The sequence below is a fragment of the Balearica regulorum genome, chromosome 2, assembly GCF_011004875.1.
Source record: "Balearica regulorum gibbericeps isolate bBalReg1 chromosome 2, bBalReg1.pri, whole genome shotgun sequence".
Classification (NCBI taxonomy): Eukaryota; Metazoa; Chordata; class Aves; order Gruiformes; family Gruidae; genus Balearica; species Balearica regulorum.
This window is the reverse complement of record NC_046185.1, coordinates 13,357,364-13,383,711: the sequence shown is the minus strand read 5'-3', so window position 1 is coordinate 13,383,711 and position 26,348 is coordinate 13,357,364. Positions and strand designations below refer to the sequence as shown.

Here is a 26,348-nt window from a genome sequence, read left to right as displayed (position 1 = left end):
ACGTCCACGAGGGAAACTACAACTCCCGGCAGGCCCCGGGGCCGAGGGCGATTCCATTCCCCAGCAGGCCGACATGGGGGGGGGGAAGCTCCCGCCTCCTTCCTTCTGCCTTCCATTGGTGAAGCGGGAGCGGGCTGTACCATACGTGCGGCGCCCCCCCCCCCCCCCCCCCCCGCCGCGGCGGCCGTTGGAGGAGCCCTGAGGGGAGGTGGCGAGCGCGGCAGCGGTGGTGCTGGGTGCAGGATGCAGAGCTGCGACCTGGGCGGCCGCCAGCAGGGCCCCATCTGGGACCGCAAGCCCAGCCCGGCGGCGCGGCGGGGGTAACGGCCGCTCCGGGTCGGGGGGCGGCGGCGGGCCTCGGCGCTGCGCCGCGGAGGAGAGGCCGAGGGAGTGGGAAGGCCGAGGGCATCCGAGGGGAGGGGGCAGAGAGGGCAGGGCCATCTGAGCTTCTGCAGGGTGGAGGTACAGCCCAGGGGTTCCCGGTTAGATAACGGGGAGAGACGTTCCCGTTGAAGGTGGGGCAGGTCCCCAAGGAGGCTGTGAAACCTCCGTGCTCGGAGATGCTCACAACTTGGCTGGGCAAGGGCCTGGACAACTCTCCCAATTTAGTTTAATTGTATTGAACAAAATACCATAGGTAAATTCTCACGAGAGTTTAATTATAATGTGGAATACTAGGGAAAATACAGTCTGGCTGAAGCTGAAGAGCAGCAGTATGAATGCTGCTTTGGAGTACCTGTATACAGTTTGACATGGGGAATCTGGATGCAGCTCTGTGAACTCCTGGCTTTATTCCCCTGGGCTAGGTCAGTGGCAAAGGAACTTTTGAAAGGCAGAGAGTGGTGTCGAGGGAGTCCTGGGAGATGCTAGAAGTACGCATGTTTCAGGGCATTTTTACAGTCAGAAGTCATACTTTGCTTGTGGGGTTTTTTATGACATTAAAGACCCTAACATCACTAAATTTTAATTTTAATTACCTTAACATCTTTCTAATTTCATTTTTATGGCCCTTCCCTTTTATCTCAGAAAAGAATGGGCTTAGCAGAACGAGGTAGAATTAGTTTTGTCTCTAGTCTGTACCATGGCTGCGCGGCCCTCTTCTTCTGATATTCTCTCACACTTCGTAACATACACCAACAGTTAGTTGCATGCAGGTGTGGGTTGCATATTCTGCTGTCTTAGAAGTTGGTGTCTCAGATAGCTATCAGCATCTTATATAGCCATGGTCACAGTCTTCTGCAAGTGCCCTGCAGTGTTTAAGCAGCCTCCCAATATCCTGTACAGTTTTAGATATTTCATTTGACTCTGAGTTTACATCCAAATGATGGTAGAAAATAATTGTTTTGCCCAGTGTTAGCCAAAAAATCCAGGAGTTGCAGATCTCCCAAATCTTCGTGTCCTGCTTCCTGGAAAAACCTTCCTCTTATGGCTTATTCTGCACATGGGCTTCGCTTCTGCATCTGGCTCCATTTTATGCCAACAGAATGACAGAAGGATAGAATGTGAAAAAACAGCAACTTTTGTTCCATAATATCTCAGATGAATAATGATAAAATTGGCTTGCTTCATGCTTTTGAAGACTCTGGAAAGAAGTGGTATTAAAACTGTTTTTCTCCCCACCCCAACCTAATCTGATTGGTTTCTTACAGTAATTCATAGCTTCTCAGTTTTCTAGCGTGTTTTGTTACAGTGATAATGAAGAACCAGGTTCCTTGCTGAGTGCTGAATTGGGCTTTCAGATACATTGGTAGATGATACATCAGCATTAGTGTTATTCTTTAATAATATAATTGAAAATCAGGTAATGGAGCCACATAAAAGGATCATGAATGGTAGATTTCCCCCATCTGCTTTACATGCCTCCTAACTACTTTCAACACAGTGAATGACTTCCTTTATTTAGTATATTTTTAATATTAGAAATACATATTTTTCATGCAAGAAGATTTTTCATTGAACACTATGAATGATTAGAGTTCATAGAATGCTTTGGGTTGGAAGGGACCTCAGAGATCATCTAGTTCCAACTCCCAATTGTACAACCATAAGCTAGGAACATTTTAATCCTAGGTCTTGGAGAAATATGTGATAATAAAACAGTTCTAAGCACAGTTGTTTTGCTTGCTTTCTTCACAGAGTTATAGTAAACATAATTCATAGTGTCAAAGGATACCATTCAAAGACCATACGTTTTCTGAATGTGGCTTTTGACAGTTCTGGAGATTCTCTACTCGCTGGAGACCAGCAAGGGAATATATATGTTTTTGACTTGAGTGGAAACAGGTAAGAGTATTTCTATCAAGACATTTCAATTGTCTTGACATCTGTAACATTCAGAGGTATGGAACTTGCCTGGACAGCATGCCACAGATCTGGTTTTAACCCTCAGTTTTCCATGAATGTGGAAATAGTGGTTTTCTCAGAGCTGAAACTCCCTAAATATTATTTTACTAGTTTAGCTGCCTCAGAAGATCAGTAGTTTGTAACTCTAAACTGCCCAAACAGCAATTTCATGGAACTTACTACCCCAAGAAGTTATTCTTTGAATGATACTGGTCAATTAATAATTGATGAATTACAATAAATTAGACCTAGTATTGTCATTGGTAGAAATACATTAATTAGTCTTCTCAATCTGACACTTCTGAGTTTTAATATTTTTATGCTTACCATAATTAGATCTGATTTCTTTGCTCTCTTCTGAGTTATTTTTTTTTCTCAGTGAAATATATCGAAGCTGGTTAAGTTATTACTTCACTTGACATTATGATCCGAAGTTTCTTAACACAATGAGAACATATATTTTTAAATAGGTTCAACCTTGTTCAGCGGACAATGCAGGCTTGCACTGCTTTGGCATTTAATCTTCGCAGAAAGACAGAATTCCTGGTGGCTTTGGCAGATTATTCCATTAAGTGCTTTGATACAGGTAAGGAGAAATGTAAAGGATCACTATCCGGATTGTTCTAAAAAAACTATATAATTTTTGTTTCAATCTCAATTTTTTTTGTAAGGGCTTTTTTTTTTTTTAATGGAAATCTTATTACGTATTTCATGCCATCTGTTCTTCCAAAAAAACCCCCACAGTTTGCACCCATGGGGATTATAGTCCTGTGGGTAAATGAACCCTTTGCTTTGTCAAAGTTTCTTGTTCCCACTGAGTCATGCAGGCATCTGTTTAGCTGAAGTCTGGCACAGGATCGCAATGATATATGTTACCTTTTTTAAAGCAATTCTGTATGTTTGCTTAGAATGCAGTGCTGTATGTAAAATCAAACTAAAATCGCTCAACAGTATGTTAGTTTGCAACTGAACCAGTTGTTGACTATATTTACAGTAAAATATTTGAACAAAGTGACAATATACACTAAAAGAACTGTCAGTACTTTTGAGTATGCAAGTAGATCTGTATCCTTATTCAAAAGCAATATCTAAAATTAACTTCACAGGCCAGCTGTGTGTGTCTCTGCCTTGATTAGAAGTTAAATGGTGAAAGGCATTTACAATTCATTCTTCATAAGTTAATCTTAATCATAGAATCATAGAATGTCCTGAGTTGGAAGGAATCCATAAGGATCATCGAGTCCAACTGCTGGCTCCACACAGGACCAGCGGAATCAGAGCATATGACTGAGCGTTATCCAGATGCTTCTTGAACTCAGTCAAGCTCGGTGCTGTGACCACTTCCCTGAGGACCCTGTTCCAGTGCCCAACCACCCTCTCGGTGAAGAACCTTTCCCTCATATCCAACCTAAATCTCCCCTGTCGCAGCTTCATGCCATTCCTTCCGGTTCTATCACTGGTCACCAGAGGGAGGAGACCAAAACCTATCAAAAAGTGCAGTTGTAGTGTCTCTCATCATCTGGATTTAAATCTTTTTCAAAAGCTGTAGGAATCACTCATCTGCAATTTGAGGGTCTGGTATTATTGGTGAAGATTTTAATGTAACACACAGTTTCCTAAAATAGAGGAAGAGTCCTAGTTAAGGTCTGAAATCCTCTGTTTTTTCTCCTCCTTTCAATGACAATAAGACCAAACTTAGATTTTGGATGCACTTAGAGAAATCTTATTAATTATTCCTTAATTATGCATGTTTATATGGTGCTGTTTCCAGATACCAAGTCATAATAGAGAAGGTCTTAAAATACAGATGTTCTTCACATAAGTCAGTATTGGGTAAACTATCTTTAGAGGTGTATTAGATAATACTTAGTTGGCAGGCTCCATCCTCTGCTTTAGAAGCCATACTCTGTAATCCTGTGTCATCTTGCCATATGACAACAGCTTTAAGCACTCAGTTGTCTGTAAGCACAGCAGAAAGTTTGACTGTTAGGCTTCGTGAGCTGCTTTATAGCCATTTCCCATCTTTGATGCCACAGCGGTAGGTCAGCTGGAACCACCCCGTGGGCTGTCAGGCAAACTACCCAGCGTAAATAGTGTAATTGCCACAAATACAGTTTGGTTGCTGAGGGAAGATTAGTGATCATGTAGTCACTAGTGGGAGACAATGTAGTCAGAGGAACCATTTCCTTAGTATGCAATACACAGCATAAAAATATTTTGGACTTTAAAAGAATTAAGGAGGTGTTGCTTTCTGACTGTGCCTTTCTATAGTCATAGGCTGTTGTCATTAAACCTTTCTTCCTTGAACCTGTAAATAGCTGCGTAATCATCCATACATATTGTCCGCAAGCTAAAACAAGTGGAGAATTCTAACTAGAACATTCAGTCTCAACTTCTAGAGATTACTGCAGGTGTTCACATCAGATAATCTGCCTATGAGACATGCTGAACTTACCTGATGACAGCGTTCGTGACTTTTTAAGATTGATTCTTAGGCTAAATTTAACAAGTCTGTGCAAGTTGGCTTTCTGTGTAGAACTGAAAATAACTTATGAAATCTGTTACCTGGAGATGAGGAGATGGTTATGTTTCTCCAAGGTATAATAACTGTATGAAGACTGATACATTTGTTTCTTGTTTGTTTGGCTGTGATGGTAAATGGTCATACATTAGGTATGCTTAAAAGTCTCTTTCACAGCGTAGTGTTGGCAATAGAGAGTAAAGTAATAGTTGTTTCACTTTGAATGACTTTCATATCCTTTTCATCAACTCCTGCAGAAACCAAGGAGCTAGTTAGTTGGATGAAGGGACATGATTCTTCGGTGTCTTCCATCTCTGTCCATGGCTCAGGCAGGTATGCCATCACTACATCCACTGATACAGCACAACTGTGGGACTTGGACACCTTTCAAAGAAAAAGAAAGCTGAATGTTCGTCAGTCTGTGGGGATACAGAAGGTGAGTAAAGAGCAATTGCTAAAGGGTGAGCAAGCATACGTCAGTAGGAGTGACACTACATGTTAAAATCATCATACTTGAAAATATTTTTTAAAATACAGCTGAATCTTTTCAATGTTCTTTGGGTATATCTCCTTAACTGTCATCCTATGACATCACCCAGACCACTGGAATCACAACTCGGTAGTTGCAGAGATCTGCTGAGAACTTTTAAGGACCCTCCATCTTTAGATATACTCAAAACTTAGTTGGATATGACCTTGACTAGCCTAATTTAAGCTGGAAGTTGGAGCCATCTTCTAGATTGACCCTGCTTTGACCTGGGGGAGGGCTCAGAGGACCTCTGGAGATTGATTCCAACCTGAATGATACTGGTGTTTCAGGGCGTTGTTGAAAAAACAGTTTTGATGTCATAATTCTAACTTCAAACGGTCACCACCACCTACCCCATTCAGCTGCTTATTCCAAAGCACTTCTTTCTATGCACACTAAGCAATGAATGTGGAAACAAACAAAGCTGAAAAGTAGCTCAGCAACAAGAAATTGCTGCTTTTCAGCCTAGTGGTTTCTTTGGTTTGGTTTGCTGCACAGACACTTAATACTGGAACAACAGGGGATGAGAAAGATGACATGCTTGTGTCATGGAGTCATTTAAATAGGTCTTTCTTAGCATTATGCTGCTTTAAACAGGTCTGCCTGCGCCACCAAATGTCAAACTTTGGCATAAGTACAGCCTGAGCATTGCTTACAGCACAGCTTACAGCACAACTTGCTGCCTTGCAGTGAATAATCTTACAAATGCCACTTCAAACCAAAGTTCTCATCCAGCTGGTCACTAAAAAGCCATGCTGATTTTGCAGAGAACAAGGCTATTCATTTGAGTGTCTTCACAGTGTTCTAAGTCAGGCAGAAATTTTGTCAGCCTGAAATAGTCACCTAGCAATTACTGTGGAAGATCATGCATAAATTTTTGTTCGTTTGTTTGTTTTATTAAAACTGTTGTGTATTGCATGTTGCTAAAATAATTATCATGCCTTCCCTCCAAAGATGGCTGCATTTCTTTAGTGGACAAGATTTTTCTACTACTCAGTATTTTTCTTTGTGTAGGCTGTGTGTAGGGGCTTCTGATTGATATATGGCTCTTGGAGTTTGGTAGGATCAGGATGTTACAGTATGGAAACAACCTTTAAATTCAAACAGTAGTGACTATGGTTGAATGAGTAAATCACTGTTTCGGAATTAAGAGCCTGCACTTTTGGTTTGGCTCTACCATTTCTGATAGAACATTATGCAAATAATCCAATTTATCTGGATTTAATTTTCCTGTCTTTAAAATAGAGATAATGATATTTACTCCCATGCCACGATTTAAGACATAGAGATAAGTGCTTTAGTAAAGATCAGATTTATTATTAGACTGCAGCCCTGACACTTATTGTCCAAAGTTGGATTCTTGCTTGCTGTCTGAGCCATAGTAGCAGTGTCACACCAATCTCTGCGGTGTACTTCTTGGTGCCTCTTTACTTAAGCCCAGTTCTACTCCAACATACACTTTCTGTTAAGTTGGTATGGCGGAAAAGCTAATTTAAAAAGTCAGAGACTGAGCTGCACACTGTAAGAATAGTGGGTGAAAAAAAATGAGAAAGAAGAGCTAAGAGAAGACATCTGTAATGACTGTTTTCAAAGCTTATTCAACAGCTGCTTGTGACCATCTTATGGTATTTTTCTAGGGCAAAGCAAAAAATCAGGAACTGTTCAGTTCTCCAGTTTACCAAAATTTCATCTTCATCCATCTGCATGATAGGCATCTGCTCTCAATTCATTCTCTAGACTTCCTCAGGGTCCCTGAAGGAGGACAGGCAGCTCAGTCTGTCTGAAGATAAATGACTCTGGTAGGTGAGGTGACTCTTTGTCCACAGGTGAATTTTGCTCACTGTCAAGTGACTAATTTGGCCTGAACATCCAACTTTCAGTCGCTAATATTCAGCAGGATAAATCCTATCCCACATACCCAGATTTACAGATTTTCAAGGCACCAAGAGACCATTCAGACCAAAACTCTGAACTTCATAGCACTGACTACAAATCTCAGCCAGTGAGTCCTTCAGGTAGTCCCTCAATGTTCAGATACCATAAAACATTTTCAGTTTAACATTCAAGATTATAGGTATAGGGAATTTACTGAAGCTGCATGTGCTGCTGCCAAAATAGAACCTCTGATCTAAACCAATAATTTACCATTAAGCAAGAATGTATCTGATGGCATCCAAAAATGTAAATAATCCAAATTTTTTTCTGATTGAAAGAGATTACACATAAACAATAAACTTGTGCAGAATAATTGAAAAATATATTTACAAGCTTTTTGGTTTTATCTTCATTCATCCTCACAGTAAAATCTGCATTTCATAGTTGGAGAATACACTGCTAAACTTTCTGTAATATTTTTTTACCTTAATAGTTGTACATAAAACTAAGGAGTTTAAGTCTAAAGATGAATGTTTCATAGAGTGCATTTGCAGGCTTTTGGTACTGTTTGAATGCTGAAGCTAGTTTGTAGCTGAAACAAGCAGTTGCTGAGTGAGCAGTTCTGCCTCATGTCTCCCATCCCCTCCTGTACCTGGGTTTATGTTCCCACCATTTATATGACATCCTCTCTGGCACTCATCAGAAACCTCCACAAGACAGTTTAACAGTCATAAAAATAACCCAGATAAAGATCTGTGTCATTTTGGTGAGTTAAACTGACTTAGCAAAGGGTACAACAAGTTCTGAACCAGTGCAAGGGAGAGCGGGCCTGCCTGGGCTGTAGCAGGAAGGGAACCTGCTGCCTGTGGGATCTAAGCCTTGCATGGCAGCTGCACTGCTCACTTACAGTCATAGCCATACTGTCATCATTTCTTGCTGTATTTTATTCTGCCATGCACTTTGGTCCAATTCAAAGGGTACTTCCTTGACAACTTTTTTTTTTTTTCTTTTCCGTATTCTTCCAGGTTTTTTTTCTTTCATTGAGTAACACCATCCTCAGCTGTTTCAAAGATAATTCTGTTTTCGCATGGGAATTTGATACTCTTCACTGTAAATACCAGTTGCCAACTCCTGTAGAAGGTTCTGTATTACTTTATAAGGTCTTTGCAGTTACCAGGTAAATTGCTATTTTAAACATTCTAAAGGTGGACTACAAAAAATGTAGTTTTAAAACAGATTTTCTTTCCTTATTTGTAATGTTTTATGGAAGTATTGAGCCATATACTATGATAAGCTTTTGAACTCTGCTGTGACTGATACTTTCAGCAGTTTTTATTACAGTCCCATAGCAGTTGAAATAAAGTTGTTTTTAATGACCACTAAAATAAGGTTTAAACTAACCTTTACAAAAGCAAATTTTATTATTTAGGAACTATTTTGTTCTTTCAGGAGAGTATGACAGGAGTAATGACAGATTCAAAAGTGATTTGAGGGCATAGAAGGAAATGTATTATCTCTCTCTTTTTAGCTAATACTAACTTAAATTACAATATTCTGATGGAAACTTTGCCTCATCTGTGATCCAGAGATGGCCGGATTTTTGTAGCTGGTGGAAAATCAAATCATCTTCACTTATGGTGTTTAGAATCAAAGCAGTTGATACGAATAATCCAGATGCCTGCAAAAGTACGAGCCGTCCGTCACCTGGAATTCCTCCCTGACAGTTTTGATGGGGGCTCCAATCAGGTCAGGTTTTTTACAAAGCTTAAGACTGGAGTATTTGGTTAGTTGATCCTACACGTATACTTCGAGGGCTTTTGGGGGACACTGAGGATATGCGCCCATGCCATACAAAAGGAAAGTGACTGGGCTAAATGTTTACTCAATTGCTCTTTTAGCTTAATGGAATGTCATTGCTGAATTGGGTATTCCTCTTTGGTTTACATTGACAACACTAATTCATGAATCCTTTTAACTTATAGATCCTTGGAGTGTTAAGTCAAGATAATATTATGAGATTTATCCATATAGAAACATGCAAACTTCTTTTTGACATTGGGAGTCATGAAGAGGGAATTAGTACAGCAGCAACTAGCCCCAATGGACAGTATATTGCATCAGTAATGGAAAATGGTAGCCTTAATGTATACAGTGTCCAAGCTTTGACTCAAGAAGCAAATAAGGTAGAGTGTTTTACGTCTCTTAAAACAGCAGTAAATCTCATTAAAGTTGATACTTATCTACACAACTTTTGTATCAGCAGTAGTTTGCAGACATGTGTTGGAGTGCCATATTTAACACTACAAATAAAGAAAAAGTAGTTTGTAGAGTTCCTTTCATAGTTACTTCAGCCTGCAGGTAATATGATGTTTTTAAAGTGTGTGTGTATATATATATCTCTCTGTGGTTCTGGTGTTGGGAGGAGAGGGAGATGGTATTCCTTTCTACAGCAATTTGTGTGGACCAGTTTCTCTTTGTAATGACGTTTTGGGGGAGAAGGAAACAACACAATTGTGCTGCTTCTGTTCCGTTTCCTATAGGAGACGTTTTGCAACTGGTGCTGTCTTAAACTGTGGGCATGAATGGTGTTTTTGTTGCTGTGATTTTGTTCTTCTTACTGTGTTATTGGATACTAGCATCCATCATTATGGCACAATCATACTCCTAATCCTTCCTAAATAACAAACATTCTAAATACCAGTTCTTATTTTATTAAAGTAATTTATTAATGAGAGTCAGGTTTCTAAATCCAGAATTCCATATATCTTTAATCACCATGTCTTTGAAGTAAACAGTAAGCAGCTTCGGATAATGATGGAGTTGGAGCTGAGGAAGGATGTGTAAAGATGTCACACATGCATTCCATTGGCACTTTTGCTGCCGGTTTGACATGAACTGGTTATCCACTTTGTTCCTTGCTTTCCCAATCTCCAACGCTGAATTAATACCGCCCTGACACTGAAGACTAATTAAAGTGTGTAAAAGTCTTTTGTATTCTTTTTCACTGGTGCTATAGAAATGCAAAATATTTTAGTGACATTGAGAAACACATTCAAGTAAATAACCTGAACGGTACATGATAAACATTCATACTATCCCAATTATATGCTAGTGTTTGCTAAACAAGGAAATAACATGATGTTTGAGTTGGTTTGGAAGCTACATAAACCTTCTCACAGTCTTTCTACTTTATTACAGCAGTTTTATTCACTGGCATACTCATTCAGGAGTATACAGTCCATATATATTTATTTATGGTATAAATGTGTCTCTATTATTCTTGCTATGGCCATCAAGCTGAAAAATATTGTATATAAAATAAATATCAAATTATAGTGTTATTTAATTTGTCTTACAAGATGTTAACTAAGGTATTTTCACTTAATATTAGCCTCCACCACCCATGTTCAAAATAGTAGAAGACTGGTCCAAGTGCACGTCAGAGGCAAACAAACTGACAATGAGAGTGACTTCAGGAAGGTCAGATAGGCCTTGGAAATCTAAAGGAAGCAAAATTCAAACCAGATTGCTAAAACTGCCAATGAACACATCACTTGAAAATAAAGAGGTAAAAAGAAGTTGCAAATGTTTTGTTCTCCAGTCTGCAGCATTTAAATTTAATTGCAAAAAAATATTTAGCCACTTACTTTAAATAATAAGGTCAAGCACTGATTCACATGGATGTTTGAGTGGAGAGGGGACTGAGGGAGTTTTAGTCACGTTTCCTCTCTCTGTTTAGCCCATACTCCAGTATTATGTGACACAGCCAGAGCTGCCACCAGTCAACTTGGGGTACCTCTGAGATTGTTTAAGCAACTTGTGACACATTTGGATATTTGCTAGATCTGATCTGCTTCTCTGCTAGCAAATTGACACCTCTAAAAAATCTGCTTAGAAGCCGTTTCATTTTTTATTAATTATTTAGAAGATGCATTACTGTTGCATTTATTCCCCTTCTGTCATCACTGTGCCATCATCTCTATCTTTATCTTGCATATCATATGTATATATATTCTCATATATATATACACACACATATATATACACACATACCTATATCTGTATCTGTATCCTCCTGTAACATTCATCACAATGTGTTCTATTCCTTATGTCAATATTCTTTATGGTTTGTCTATATCCATCATTTAATTACATATAGTTTAGTCAGTTAGGGTCTGATTCGCTTCTGACCGAAATCAATGGCAGCTGTTCTTTAAGTTCAGTCGATGAATGATTTTTTGAATTATCTTCTTCTTTGTTGAAATACCTAGGATTATGTAACAGACAGCAGTACACATCATTATTATTATTTTCTTTAATATTATATTAGGAACTTCAGTATTTAGCTGCTATCGTCTATTAGAGTGCAAAGATAAAGATTATGAAGGGGAAATCTTTATATTTATTGTTGATCCCCTATTTTGTAGAACAAATTGCCAGGTGGATTAAACAAGAAACGTCTGCGGGCCTTATTGAAAGAATTTGGGGAATATCCAGCAAAGTACAGGTATGTTTGTGTGCATGTTCATGCTTGCACAAAATAAAATTGCTTGTGTTTACTGGCCTATGAAAGAGAAGTTGCTTGACTAAGTCTGCATTTTAATTGCAGGATGTTTGTTTGGCGTTCCTTATTACAACTTCCTGAAAACCACTTGGCGTTCAGTAGCCTAATAGATAAGGGTACCCACAGTGCATTTGTGAATATTCAAAATGAGTATCCCATCAAAAGTAGGAAACTGCTGAGAGTTTTACAGAGGTAAAATATATTTTTTTATTTATTTAAAAATTATAGATTTTTGTTTCTATGTTGTGATCTGAAATGCATCCAATAGCTAGAATCAGCTGTCAGGAAAATTCTAAAACGAAATAGTAGTGCCCTTATGCTATTTTGTTTTTATAACTCGTATAATCTTTGGTGTATAATGTCTTGACGTTTACAGTCTTTCTATATTGTAGTTCTAAAATGCATATTATATTTTTGTTTGGGTTTGGATCGACATTTTCTACACCTTTGCCTCTGTGTATAGGACCTTATCAGCTCTAGCTCACTGGTCTGCTATCTTTGCTGAGACGCCTTATATTCCTTTGCTGGCATTCCCATTTGTAAAATTATTCCAGAACAACCAGCTGATCTGCTTTGAAGTTGTTGCTACAGTAGTAGGTAAGCAATGATTCCAAAAACTCAAGTATGCTGCAACTTGTTTAAACTTTCCCATGCAAAAGTAGCTTTTCCTGATGAAATGCATGAGGTCAAGCTCTCTTCTAAAGATGTTGCCAGGAATTAATATGTAGCAACTATATGCTTAAAACAAAAACCTGCTTGTAAATAAAGACAAGATATTAGACTTCTCTTTGCAGTGTTTCTAGCAAAGAGTTAGCAGTTTAACAGTATTTGTAAAGTCTAATCAGTAAAAACAAATCTATCTAGCATAATTATATTACAATAACTAAAATCACTGAGACATGGGAAAAGTAGTCACACCCACCCATCCCCCCTCACCCACTCCCAGTCAAAAGGGAACGATTGATCTCTTTTAAATTTTTACTGTGTTTCATTGTCCTAAGCATGTGGTAATGCAAAATGAGACATTTGGCTGAAAGCTGGCTATAGCTGTCTTCTGAAGAAACATTCTAAATTAAAGTTCTTTACACTTAAATTAGTTGTTGCAGCTGCTGCTAAGTCTACAGAAGGTATGTGCTGCCAAGCATACGTACCCACTTTGCAAACACATGCTGTTAGTGAATAACTATCCAAGTTTATGGAAATTATTCTTAGTATGTTAAAAATTACTTGATCCAGGCTTCAGTTTCATGAGACAGAAATACTGGTTCAAGTATTCCCATCTGCCTTCAACCGTTTCGTCCCACAGCACACAGCCTTTTTTTCATTTTATTTTTGAGCCAGATTCCCCAGTCTGGTTCACAGTGTACTGACACAAACACTTGTGCCTATGCAGCTGGAGGAGCAGTGTGCTGTGGGAATGGATTTAGGAATAAATGCTAGGAAAGAGGAGAGGGGGAATATCTTAAGTAGGTCTTGCTGCCTAAAACTACCTCTTAAAGCTAGGAATAGGAACACTATAGCCTTTATAACCAAACCTTAAGGCTGTTCAGGAGTCTATAACTCTGGACTACAGTGGATTGTGTTGGGCTTTTTTTCTCTTACAGTTAATTTTTGTCAGCACTGGTTTGAGTATTTTCCCAATCCTCCAGTTAATGTCCTTAGTATGACGGAAAATGTTTTAGCACATCATGACAAAGAACTACTTCAGCATTTCATAAAACACAAAGTGACTTCACAGGTAATATTCTAGCCAACTTTTCTATATAAAATCTCACTGCAGTGAATGATAGTGCACTAGTCTTTTATTTTGGAATAATTGTTTTTGAGGGAATTTTCATTAAATAACAGTGAATAATATGAGAGTGTAAAGAATATATCATTGCTTTCCTGCAGCTTTTCCTTTTCCATGGTCATAAATCTCACATACATGCTACTGTAGTTCTTAGAAGTCCTCTGCTTTCAAGTCTACATTGGTTGAAAATCTAGTTAACAATTCATAAATGTACTTTTTTTTTTAAGTGGACATAGGTGTGATGAATTAATTTTGTAATCCCTATTTATCATTAGGGATGATTTTAGCTTCATAAATCTATAAACAGAAGATTTAGACATCCAGTGAAATAAGAAATTTAATTATAATCACTCCATATTAATTTTGAATGTTTATAGTGGGTGATAAAACTTATCTTCAAATATTCTGCTTTAGTTCCTGTTTCTTTTATAAAGCAATAGATTCTTGGTATAAGGCAAGAAAAATCATATTATTTCTTTAAAAGGAATGGTAAAATTGTACTAATGGATTATTTTGTCAATTTTCCCAAATAATATAGGTTTATGCTTGGCCTCTGCTAGAAACACTGTTCTCTGAGATTCTAACAAGAGAAGAATGGCTGAAAGTCTTTGACAATATCTTCTCCAACCATCCTTCCTACTTTCTAATGTTTGTTGTTGCCTATATTACGTGTTCCAGAGCTCCCTTGCTTCACTGTAATCAAACAAGAGATTTTGAGGTAAACATCTTCATATTTAAGTCAGTTCTATGAAAGTGTACCTACAGAGATGTATCAAACATTGTATCTGTTGTTATGGAGGTTAGGAAGAGATGTTTAATTTCCATATTAATATATTATTACATGTTTCTGAACAGCATCATCTTATAACTAACAAATACACAATAAATGAGCAAGCTATTGAGCAATTTCCTGCAGTTTCATGCAACGAGATCTTGAAAAGCTTTCATAAGCTTTCTAATGCCACTAAAAGCCATTTCGTAAATGTCAGTAGTTTATCAACAACAAAATTATTCTGCCTTTTTTGGGGGGATCTAATATGGACTTGTGCCTGTGGAGACAAGACGCAGTCATTCTGTTATGTTGTTTCGTTATTTTGCTTTCAGATTTGCAAAATTAGGCAGTATTATTTGACATTCTCTGAAGCTAAATGAAAATGTTTACTTACATTTAGCCTTGCATGGGAGGAGGAGGTTTTTTCATATGAAAATATCTCTGTGGGCAAACAAAGGGTTCCACCATGAAAACGTGCTTGTGAGCAGTCAGTTTGAGAGACATCAAGCAGACATTATCGCTACATTTAATAATAAACAATTTAAAGATTTTCTTGGTGAATAAGATCTTTGACAGGAAGTATAGTCCTTCAGGAAGAGGAACTTCCAAGCTTCATGTTTGAACGCCAGAAGGCAAGGGAGGTTTATCCAGTGGTAGGAGTGTCTGTGGGGGCAGTTGGACACTCTAAATTCACACCTAGCTTTCCAGGTCCCTTACGCAACTGCCATTTGAAGAGAGGAAAAAGAACCAGAGCATGCTTTTACAACTTGAAGAGGTTTGGGTCAAGTCATTTGAGCTAGTGATATTTTACTAATTGGCAGGGCTAACTTAATAATTCCTTTTAAAATCAACTTTTGGAATATAGATCTTACTAGTTTACCTAATTATTCCCAAATAGGTATATTAAAAACTTGCTGAATCTTTTGTAGAATGTAAATGGAAGCATGTCTCTTACAGTATTTCTTTCATCATCGTAACAACCTGGACATTAACGTTGTGATTAAGGAAGCTTATCATCTTATGGAGGCTACACCACTAGATATCCATCCACAGCGTATGCTTGATGACTTCATACCACTTACAAAAGGACAGTACCCTGTGTTTAATAAATATCCCAAGTTCATTGTGGATTATCAAACTCAGGAATGGGAGAGGATCAGACAAGATGAAATTAAATACTTACGAGAGAGGTACTAATGGGAAAGTTGAAGACAGTATCAGACTGGGAGGGACAGGTGGACACAATTGCCTTTTTCTGTTGTAATCTGTATGCCTGAGAAGAGAGACTATTAAGAAAATCCAGGAAGATGACTTTAAATAGCTGCTAAACATTAAATTATTTGGTTTGACACATTTTTAAGTTAAATTGGTAGTCTTATCTTAAACAAAAAATGTTTGTTAATTCACTGAAAATATTGTGCCACAAGTCTTCAAACTTGAAAGCTTGTAAGCCAGACCCTAAACCTCCACTGACCTTGTGGTGTCCAACTTTATGAAGGACCAGGAGTTCTTAGCTTGCTATTGAAATCAGTGGGTACCGTGACGCCACGGCACCATTAGAAATTGTTTTTTGTTAAGAATGTGAGGAAGAAAATGTCTGCACTCATCTGAAATGCCCTGTTGTCTGTTACAGTCAGTATTGTAACTCTTCCTCATGTACTTTATCAGTACGTAGAGGGGATGCCATACTCTTTCATGGCATCTCATTTCAGCAGTTCTTTGCTAGTACAGTCATCGATTTCTAAGTAATCAAGTAATTTCTTGATACTTGACTTGAATCATTAACATGTGATCTTCTTCCATTTAGACAATTAGCACATGAATTAGAAGCTAAAGCACAGGAACGGAAAGCAGAAGATGAAGCCTGGTATCGAAAGCAGGAATTGCTTCAAGAAGCTGAAGAACAGAGGCGAAAAATGCTGCTGGAAGAAGAAGAGAAGCTGGCAGAACAGAGGCAGAGGTATTATAATATAAGAAACATTAGGGGCCTGGCTACTGTATCCTACTATTACATTTTTAACCATAAGTAAAGGAGAAATAACCACTAATTTGTATAAATTGTAATGTGGCAAAACAGTGTGGTCTGGTGGGTCAGATTTTGGTGTGGGAATGAAGTGATCTGGGTTGTATTACTGCCTTGCCCGAGGGAATACAGCAGATTAGAAGCCAAGTCACTTCATATTTTTTGTCTCAGCTACCAGCCTTTTGTCTGGTCTCTTCGGACTATGAATGCTCTTAAGCAGTCAATTGTTGTGTGTTTGCACACTGAGACTTCAGACTTGCACTGTGGGCAGACTCACGCTGCAAATACATGAGTCATTTATGGTATCAGTGACTGGACACATTCTTGTATTTCTAGTGGATTTAGAAAAAAGACTGCTTTATGTATCAGTTGCTGAGCAAAGAGTTGTGATAGTACTGAAGCTGAACTGTTAGTTTGTACATTTTTGCAGTTGTGAAGGTTTTAATTAAGAGAATTTCAACATCTCCATAGTTTTTTAGATCAACTGCAAGTCATCATAGAATCATTTAGGTTAGAAAAGACCCTTAAGATCGTCAAGTCCAACCGTTAACCAAATGCTACCAAGTCCAACCACTAAACTATGTTCCTAAGCACCATGTCTATGGGTGCTTCTCTTAAACTTCTGTAACCTACAGAGTAAATTGGGTTTGGTTTGGGTTTTGTTTTGTTTTTTTTTAAAGAAGCCAGTGAGCCTTTCTTTGCAAACTAATTCTTGAGTTTGTGGTTTTGTTCCTTGAAAGAGTTTGATATTTTCCAAATAAACTTAGGACTAATTTTGTGCAGAAAGAGGTACCAAGACACTGGCAATTATTCTAAGGAATAGTTTCCAGTTCTGGATCACTGCAATAGTAAACTAGTGCTTATTAAAGTAGAACAGAAACAAGGCACAGGACTTGAAAGCTTAATTGGGCACGTTGCCATTAGAGGATGTCTGTGTGTCCGTGAATTTAATTTTATCTTGTAAATGAAAACTGGACAATTTAAAAGAATGAAAGCAACTGTCCTAAGCATTCTACATTAGTGATTAGCTCATAGTAACTAATGGATAACTGCAGTGCAAGTTCGTGCCCTTTGGTACTGACCTTTCATATATACAAGTTCTCTTGTTTCTGTTTGGTTTGGCTTTGAAGACTGGCTGCTGTGAAAAGAGAACTGAAAGTAAAGGAACTACAATTTCTAGATGCTTCAAGAAGGCGTTTTCTGAAATACCAGCAAGATCAGCGTCAAATGGAACTGAAACGTCTTGATGACGAAATTGCGAGAAAGGCTGAGTATTGCTCAAGCAATTCTGTTCTTGAAGTGAAAATAAAATAAAACAAATAAAAAAAATAAAATTAGTGAAAATGAATAAGGAAAAAATGCATAACTAAAATGTCATTTATATACTGTGATTTATGAGCCCAGAGGTGTATTTAGCATGAGATGGACTGCTTTAAGTGGTAAATGCATAATTTAACAGTTTTATTTGGCATTTACTGTGTTCTACTGGCTTGCTTTAACTGGAAAAATTCCTGAGAAAAGCCAGATTCATGTGTACATTGGCAGTGTTGAAAAATGTAATGAGGTCCTTAAAGGACTAGTGAATTCTCAGCTGTCTGCGGGCTGTATGTCCAGATTGCAAATTAACTCTGCCATTGATTGAGAGGCTCTGCAGCGGCCTCTGGCCAGGCTTGGCTCTGCTCCCGTGCTACTAGCTCGAGCACCATGGCATGCAGATGCTGAGGATGGAAGCTTTTGAACCTCGTGGGCATGAATTGAGTCTTTGCAGGGCCATTCCTTGTGTCTCAGCGCTACAGTTTGCAGAGCGTGGTGCAGCCGTGTGTTTGTTTCTGCAGTCAGGGCACTGTAAGATTCATTAGCTCCAGCTCAGCACAGGTTCTGCCAGGTGCAAAGCAGCCACTTCCCTGTCTGTGTACTGTCCTCTGCAACGTTCTAAGTTCAGAGACTCCTTATTCGATTCAGAGCTACATCTGGCAGATTATTAGCACTAGATCAAGCCTGGCTGGATGCAAAACTATTCCTGTGCCTCTTTTCCAACTTGCCCTGTACTTTTGATAGCAATATTTTCCATTATTCATGGTATGACAGAAAGTTAACTACAATTTAGAAGTAGGGTGTGGCTTGGGGTTTGAGGCATTCTTCTTGATACTGTTTCCTTAAGGAAGAAGAATTTCTCCTGTACTGTATTTTCATGTGTTTCTCTTCTCCTCAAGGCATCCATGAGAGAGCAGGAAACAGCTGCTACTGCTCAAGATGTAGAAGTACAACGGGTGGAACTTGAATCACAAAGACAGCTTTTTGAACAGGTAATTATTAGGGAACTATACAGATGGTATATTTCTTCTTCAATGGTTCTTCCTTTGCATTTCTCGGATTCAGTTGTGTTCATTCAACCAGACTTTGTGAGGAAAAAGGGAACCTTTTTTTTTTCTCTCTGATACCTTTTTTAGAATAAACCCTCTGTTGATAAAAGCATTAGTAGAACTCACTTTTACTGTTTTTCTAGGAGAAAATACCCATATCCTACCCATTTTATTCTCCTGTGCAGAGGTATCATTTGGTTGCTGCAGAGTTTAGCTGTGTGCTCAGATGGTTGAGAGAAGCGAGGAACGTGTAAATAAGAAATAAGTCTATAGCAATATGTTCCTCATCCCAGATACTCCCACCTTTTCATCTGTGGTATCTAGATATATCTACATTTTCTGGAGAGAACAGTATAGCAGATTGATGTAGTTGATGAAAAAATGTCTAATTGCCAACAACATCATTAAGCAAAAAGCAATGGATGGTTCATCCCCATTGTGCAGGAATGTGCAGTTCCTTTTTCAAATGACTGACTTATAATTCAGAAAGATCACTATTCAGTAATAAAGGGTTTTAATCAATAATACTGTTTAAAGTTAAGTATGAGTTAATTATTATAAATAACTAAAAAGAAGGCTGCCGATGGAAGGCTTTAGGAATGTCCATCTTGTTTAGAAATAGTAAGTTAAGTGTTTAGAAATCACAGCTACATGTGCCCATCTTGCATACCTGCAGATCTGATGGAATGCAAGCAGAAGTGGACATCCAGATAGCTAACCCTTATTTTGAAACATGGGTCTTCTTATATTTGGCTTTTTAAAGCTTTTGGCCATAGACTTTTTATAACCCATGCTGAGCATAACTGGGCTAAATTTCTTTTAGCCTTTATTTATTAAATACACAGACAGCTGTATTGTGGCTACATAACGCAAACCAGACTAAGTTCATTTGTGTCCAGGACGTGTAAAGTCAGCTTGTTTAAGCAACTAATTCTACAGCGATCATCCTCTTTAGGTTAGAAAGGTAGCAATTATTTAACTAACTGAGGATGTACATCTGCCCACAAGAGTCTGTGTAGACAGGCTTTCCCTGCCCGTGCCCTGAACCGGTTGCTTTACTGCCGTCAGTGAGGGGCTATATTCAAGCTTAGAAGGGCGTGTATGTTAACTTTGCTTCAGGACCCTGCTGACACAGCTCAATAGGTTCCCGCGGACCTGGGAAAGGGTTATGTCTTCTCCAGAAAACTGTGTAGATGTGCCCTGATGAATGTGAAGAAAAGGCGGTGAGAGTTAAAATTCTGTTTCTAGATCTGCTGCTGATTCATACAACTTTGGCAAATCATCTCTGCATTCAAGCTGCAGATGTGTTTATTGTAAGTCCCTGTACTGTGAAACATGATTTATATTTGTGAAATGTTTTGACGTTTTGGCTAAAATGTGCAATAAAAGTGCAGAATATTTTCATGATGAATCTAATTCATTTCAGTTGGAATTCTGCTTTTATGCTCCACTGTAATCCAGGGAATGGAATTACATCAGTATCAACCTGCGAGACCATTGTGATGACTCAGGCTTAGTGTAATTCCAAGTGGATAAAAGAGCAGGGAGTATTACTTTCTTGATATGTAGTGGGACAAGATGTGTGGATATATTCGAATACTAGTTTAATGAAATTTTAATAAATGTTAAAGAGACAGAATTACAAATGTGGGTTAGTAGCTTAGCAACAATAATTTATGTTTGTGTGTTTGGCAGCATCTAATCAAAGATCAAGAGGCAGTTACAAAGGAAATGAAAGAAGAGGTGGAGGACCATCAAAGAAAGGTGGATCTGGAGGATCATCTTGTTCGGCAATTGATGGAAATTGAGAGAGAAGAAAGACAGAAAGCTCAAATAGTAAGATGATTGGATCTTAACATGTATTTTGGGAGTTAGTATGCTAACTAGTACAAGTAGTACTATTTAATAGTATTTTAATTGCAATTAACTACTTCAAGTTAATATGAAAGTATTTTCTAAAGAAATCTAATTTCTAGATACCTATATTAATAGATTATGACGGTATGTTTAAAGTTTTGAGGTTTTAAAAAATCTGACTGAAGTGTCCAAACAGCTGTATAACACTGAAATTCTCTGGGCCTGCCATGAATATTAACTTTTCTTTACTTCTTAGAAGGCATGTAAGACTCAAAGGTGCTTTTCACAGTAAGTTATTCTCCCGTTAAAGAACATGGTTTATTTGTAAGCATAATAAAACAAAAGTAAGCCTCAAAGGAACTTTCAGTTGGTAGTACTTGGCAGGAAATTCAGCTGTAGAAGCTGTCTTCTAGATCACAGTAATGAATGCGTGTAGTTTGACATTAGGAATTGTTCAGATTTTCAAGCTCAGAACTTGTAACTGCACAGTTGGAAAAATAGTTGCAGCTAACCCACTGCCCATATGCTTGGCATCTGCATTTATATTTTGTCTAGAAATAAACATATGAGTCTGAATTTTTGTAAACAGCCTTTGATTTTTGGAAGCAGATGGATGTGGGTGGCAGTATTGGCATCCAGGTATCAATCTTATGTTAATTGCACCTGTAAATTGTATTAAATCCATGCTAGGAAAGCAAAATCCCCAAAATTATGGAGAGGGTTGATGTCGCTTTCCAAAAGATTAAAAAACAAAAAACAAAAAAAAAAAAGGACCCCTAGTAAGTGAAAGAATAAGAAGGATGAAGAAGAAGCAGAAGAAAGCCCTCACAGATGAGACAGCCTGCTGTACTGAATGGAGGAGTGGCACTGTAGGTACCGTCTCCCAACAGGGACATCTAACAGTGACTGATCCTGGAGAACACTTCAGTTACCTTATCTGTATGTAAGGCTGTGTACTTGAAATAGAGTAATTGGATTCCTGGTAAGAAAGATGTTTTATTAGGTTGCTGAAGAAAATTTAGCCAAAGCAGAGCAGAAATGCATTGACATAGACTGGAGGTTGCAAGCATTGCATAAACTAAGACGTGATGATCAGGACCGTGAGAAACGTTATGAAGAAATAGCCAAGCTCCTGCATGACAACAGGGTGAAAGAAGCTGAACTGCTAAAGGCCATGAGGGAAGCAGAAGAAAAAAAGGTATTTGCATTATTTCTTTTTCTAAGTGGGACTGGCACAAATGTAACTGTCTTTTGCCCATTACATGGTATAGCATAAAACCAAAAGGTATTGAAGAAATATTTTGTTAGGAATCTCCTTTCCTGTTCTGACTGGGAAGTTTCTGGAAGCAAATTGGTGAGGATATTTTAGGCTTAGGAAAGCATATTATTAATTGTGTGTGGTGTGATCGACATGCTGGAGTGAAGAGATGCTGTCCAGAGGGACCTTGACAGGCTTGAGAGGTGGGCCCTCTCAAGGGCAGGTCAAGGGAGGTGATTCTGCCCTTCTGCTCTGCTCTTGTGAGACCCCACCTGCAGTACTGCATCCAGCTCTGGGGTCCACAGTACAAGACAGACATGGAGCTGTTGAGGCGAGTCCAGAGGAGGGCCACAAATTTGATCAGAGGGCTGGAGCACCTCTTCTATGAAGACAGGCTGAGAGAGTTGGGCTTGTTCAGCCTGGAGAAGAGAAGGCTCTGGGGAGACCTTAGAGCAGCCTTCCAGTACCTGAAGGGGCCTACAGGAAAGCTGGAGAGGGACTGTTTACAAGGGCATGGAGTGACAGGACAAGGGGTAACAGGTAAACTAGGAGAGTGTAGGTTTAGACTAGATGTTAGGAAGAAATTCTTCCCTGTGAGGGTGGTGAGGCACTGGAACAGGTTTCCCGGAGAAGCTGTGGATGCCCCCTCCCTGGAAGTGTTCAAGGCCAGATTGGATGAGGTTTTAGGCAACGTGGTCTAGTGGAAGGTGTCCCTGCCCATGGCAGGGGGCTTGGAGCTAGATGGTCCCTTTCAACCCAAACCATTCTAGGATTCTGTAAGTTCCTCTTTTTTTTTCTTTTTTTTTTCTTTTTTTTCTTTTTTTTTTTTGACTCAAGATTTTTACCTTTCTCCAGGTGTTTGAATGAGAAATTTAAAAAAAAAACCAACCTGAAACCATTCACTCGGCTTAATAACATATATTTTGATTTAAGGTTGAAGTTCAGTCTGTAATAATCTATGTGGTTTTACTTGTTGCTTTTTCCTTGCAACACATCTGCTGAGAACACGTTTAATCTCTGTTGCACAGTGGGAAGAAGTTACACAGAAAAAAGCTCAGCTGGAAGAAGAGCAGAAGGCTGCCATTGCTGCAGATAAGCACAGGAAGCAGTTTTTAGAAGATAAAATGAATGATGCATTAGAATTGGCTGAAAAGCTGCAAAGAGAAGATGGCTATTTTGGTGAGCGTATAGATAATGCATTTCTCCTGTGTGGATGTTGGCATGAAGCATTCAGAGACTGGAATACAAACTAAGTGTCCAATATTAGGGATAAAGTTAAGCTTAACTCCTTTACATAAGTACTTTTTGGCAGTATTCTTTCATGAAACCAATGTATCAGGCCAGACTTGGAAAGGAATTACAGTTTGTTATCTATCAGATGCAGCAATATTAATGGCATTTTTCGAAGGAGCACAGGTCTAGATCAGCTTAAGCCGATCGTAAAATCGCATCCCTTAGAAATCCTCTGTCAAATAATGTAAAGAACAGCAAACTCACTGCCAGCAAGTGACTTTGCCAAGTGTTTGTTCACAGGAAAAAACATTGATGCCCTTCCGGAATTGGCCAGTACATCCTTCTTAAATGCTACATTTGTGTGTTTTTGCAGATATTTCTCCTATTCCTCCATCTCTGCAAGGCTTACACAAGATTAGTGATTAGTATTAAGATTAGGTGATTAATAATGCTTTGGGCGAACTTTTTCAGACTTTGCCCTTATTTGCCTAATGTTTTTAATATGGAGTAATTGCAACTGCAAATTATTGAAATGGGTGTCTCCTCCTAAAACTGCAAGGATGAGTAGCCATATTCCACATGATCTTAGTGGCCCATTTGTCAGAAGAGTAATTATATAGGAAGATACAGCACGTGTGGAGCTTTAATTTCTTAAAATGAAATGCAGTGATGCATAGCTTTGACCCACAGACTGGAAACGTTGACTTCTAATTCTGAGCAAATTGTACTTGCCATTAGCTGGAGTGAGTGATTGTTCCAGTTTTGCTTCCTGGAGAAAAACTGTTTCACCTCAAGCCAGAAAAATTCACTAGAAATTTAAACACTTTTAATTTACAAAGAAACCTTCTCTCCATTTCCCCCAGAGAGACTGCGTGATTTAAAGGCTGGACGTACGGAGAGAGGGGTAGAACGGCAGCAGGTGCCAAGGTCTGGAAACATCTGTCTGAATGATTTGTCTGCATTAGAGTCATCATCGCACAGTAAGTTTCAAAGTTAGGACCCTCCTTTCACATTTAATTTCAGAAGCGTTACTGGAACACCTCATTGTGTGATTGAGTCATTATTAGTTGTGTAGGTGTTTAATGGATAGTAAACCAGTTTATTGTTGTATTCTGTTTCACACCTGAACAAACGTTTTCACTACCAGGAGCAGCACAGGTAGGAAGTGTCTGAAGTGTGTCACATTATGAGAATAGTCATATTAAATCTCAGCCTAGCTTAATCTCATTCTGACCTGATCATTTTACCTCTGCTTTTTCTGTCTTCATAGTTATGTATGATTTAGGGGTGTTGAGAAGATGTAGAACTGTCTTTCATCAAACTGTTACTGAGAGTTACAGTCAGGAATTAGTCTGTAATCATTTCCTCTGGGCTATCCCAGCCGTTATGGCCAGTGAAACTACATTTTAAAATCACGTGCATCTTATGTACAAAACTGTATGCAGTGGGAAACATGGATCTATGGACCAGCTGTAGTGACCCCTCAGCATCTGACATTTTTGTAACAAAACATAGGTGCCACTTTCAAAGAACTTAGGAGGAGTTGTTTCTTTCTTTTACAGTTTTCAGGGCTGTCCCACATACAGTGGTACCAATAAAACATAGCGTTTCTATGCAGGAGGTATCAGTTTTCCAATAAGCGTTCCTGGTATTTACGGAAAACTGTTAGTTGCAGTATTAAGTCCAAGTTTCTTTTCTAAAGTGTCTTTAGACAGAAGACGAGAAGAACTGGCATGGCAAGAGCGGGAACTGATGGCAGAAGTCAGACGGCTCAGAGAAAAGCTTACCTTACAGGCTCAAACTAGACATCCTCCAACTCGTTTCCAAGCTACAAAGTGGACACCTTGAGATGGTTTGCTCTGGACCTCATCTGTACTTTCAAATTAGTAATCAGTGAAATGCTAAATATATATAGTTTGATTAAGGACTGATCATAGATTGTTTATTATAAAGATCTTTGGAAATATTTTTATATAAAAATAAAATGATAGCTAGAAAAACGTGTGTTGTTTGTAACCTTCTCATTATTTTCTTGGTAACTATACTGCTATTTTTACTTCTAAAATAAACTCACTTTTTACCATTTAGTTACAACACTTGCAGGATTTGTGTGCTTTATTTGTTCTAGTGAATGCCACAACATGAAGAAAATACAGACTGTTAAAACGTTGGTTTTGTCAGTGATGTGTAAGTGGATTCTACAACTTGCAGCAGGTAAATTTGCAATTAGAGAAAAAAATCCTTTCCATTGAGAGCCAGACACTGAAAACAAGGCCCAGAGAGGCTGTGGAACCTCTGTTGCTGAGATACTTACAGTAGTTATACATATTAGCAGGTTCATTTCATGAGAAAGAAGGGGAGAGAGGATCTAAATAAATACACTGTTCTTCATGCTGCTAGGCAGATTTTCACCAGCTGATGTTTTTGACCCAAGAGTAGAACATTATGTGCTGTTATAGTAAAAAAGAATGAGGCAGAGTAAAATAAACTGAATCATTCGCAATTGCTGCACACAATGCTGATACAGGAGTAGAGTTGGCTTTATATAAAACATGAGGACCTGGAGCTTAATTTTTTCTGCTTCCTCTAGGGTTTTGCTGATGCTCTTTGGGGCAGCAGTGTCAGAGCGGGACTGCTTGTGGTGCCCCGTGGGTGCTGAAGCACCGCATGGAGGGCAGATCCAGATGATACCTGTAAATTCTTTGTCACCTGAGGCTGACAGCAGCCTCTCTCATTAAATTACATGAAGACCTAAACATGCAGAAGTACTTAGTTATCCTCACGTTAGCATCCTCTGTGTCTGGAACAGGAAAACAGTTGCATTAGTAGTGACTGGGATCCACAGAAATCTCATCGCAGACCTCAGCAGAGTGCAGGGAAGAGGCATCTTTCCTTTTCAAAGGGATCAAAATGCAGCGAGCAAAGACCATCTTTGGGAAGCAGACGGAATAGATGAGAAAATTGCCTTTTTCTGGTGACTGTCTTGGAGTTTACATGTGATTATTTCTATATTTAAAGGGAGAAAATAAACTCAAAAAGTTTTTGGCTAGCACCTTGGGCCATATGTGTATACACTTACGGTTTGTAAAAATGTTACAGTTAGAAATATGCTAACTGGAGTGTTTCCAGCAGGCGGGCGCTGGTGCCCTGTCGTGCCCCTCGTCCCTGCCCGCTGCTGGGGGCTGCGGGACCCCCTGGCCCTGCCTGCGCCATGTTCA

At 38.7% G+C, this 26,348-nt stretch overlaps 1 protein-coding gene across 1 annotated transcript; it reads left to right on the top strand.

Moving 5' to 3' along the window:
- Nucleotides 1-175: 175 nt before the first annotated feature.
- TBC1D31 (TBC1 domain family member 31) lies at nucleotides 176-25,226 on the top strand. The gene is made up of 22 exons (XM_075743386.1): nucleotides 176-320; nucleotides 2,137-2,283; nucleotides 2,814-2,929; nucleotides 5,122-5,300; nucleotides 8,294-8,445; nucleotides 8,855-9,014; nucleotides 9,251-9,451; nucleotides 10,660-10,836; nucleotides 11,696-11,775; nucleotides 11,878-12,024; nucleotides 12,296-12,429; nucleotides 13,437-13,570; nucleotides 14,163-14,342; nucleotides 15,354-15,586; nucleotides 16,204-16,356; nucleotides 17,550-17,685; nucleotides 18,633-18,725; nucleotides 20,478-20,618; nucleotides 21,643-21,837; nucleotides 22,926-23,076; nucleotides 23,994-24,110; nucleotides 24,833-25,226. Exons 1-22 carry the CDS (start codon nucleotides 244-246, stop codon nucleotides 24,976-24,978), a joined length of 3,249 nt encoding a protein of 1,082 aa, XP_075599501.1. The 5' UTR covers nucleotides 176-243; the 3' UTR covers nucleotides 24,979-25,226.
- The last annotated feature ends 1,122 nt before the right edge of the window (nucleotides 25,227-26,348 follow it).

What these genes read in the sequence shown, in the direction of transcription:
- TBC1D31 (XM_075743386.1), top strand. Translation starts at nt 244, where the DNA reads ATGCAGAGCTGCGACCTGGGCGGCCGCCAGCAGGGCCCCATCTGGGAC. An exon ending in AGTTGTTGCTACAGTAGTAG is followed by an intron (nt 12,430 to 13,436) that starts GTAAGCAATGAT and finishes TTTCTCTTACAG; the next exon opens with TTAATTTTTGTCAGCACTGG. An exon ending in AACACAAAGTGACTTCACAG is followed by an intron (nt 13,571 to 14,162) that starts GTAATATTCTAG and finishes CAAATAATATAG; the next exon opens with GTTTATGCTTGGCCTCTGCT.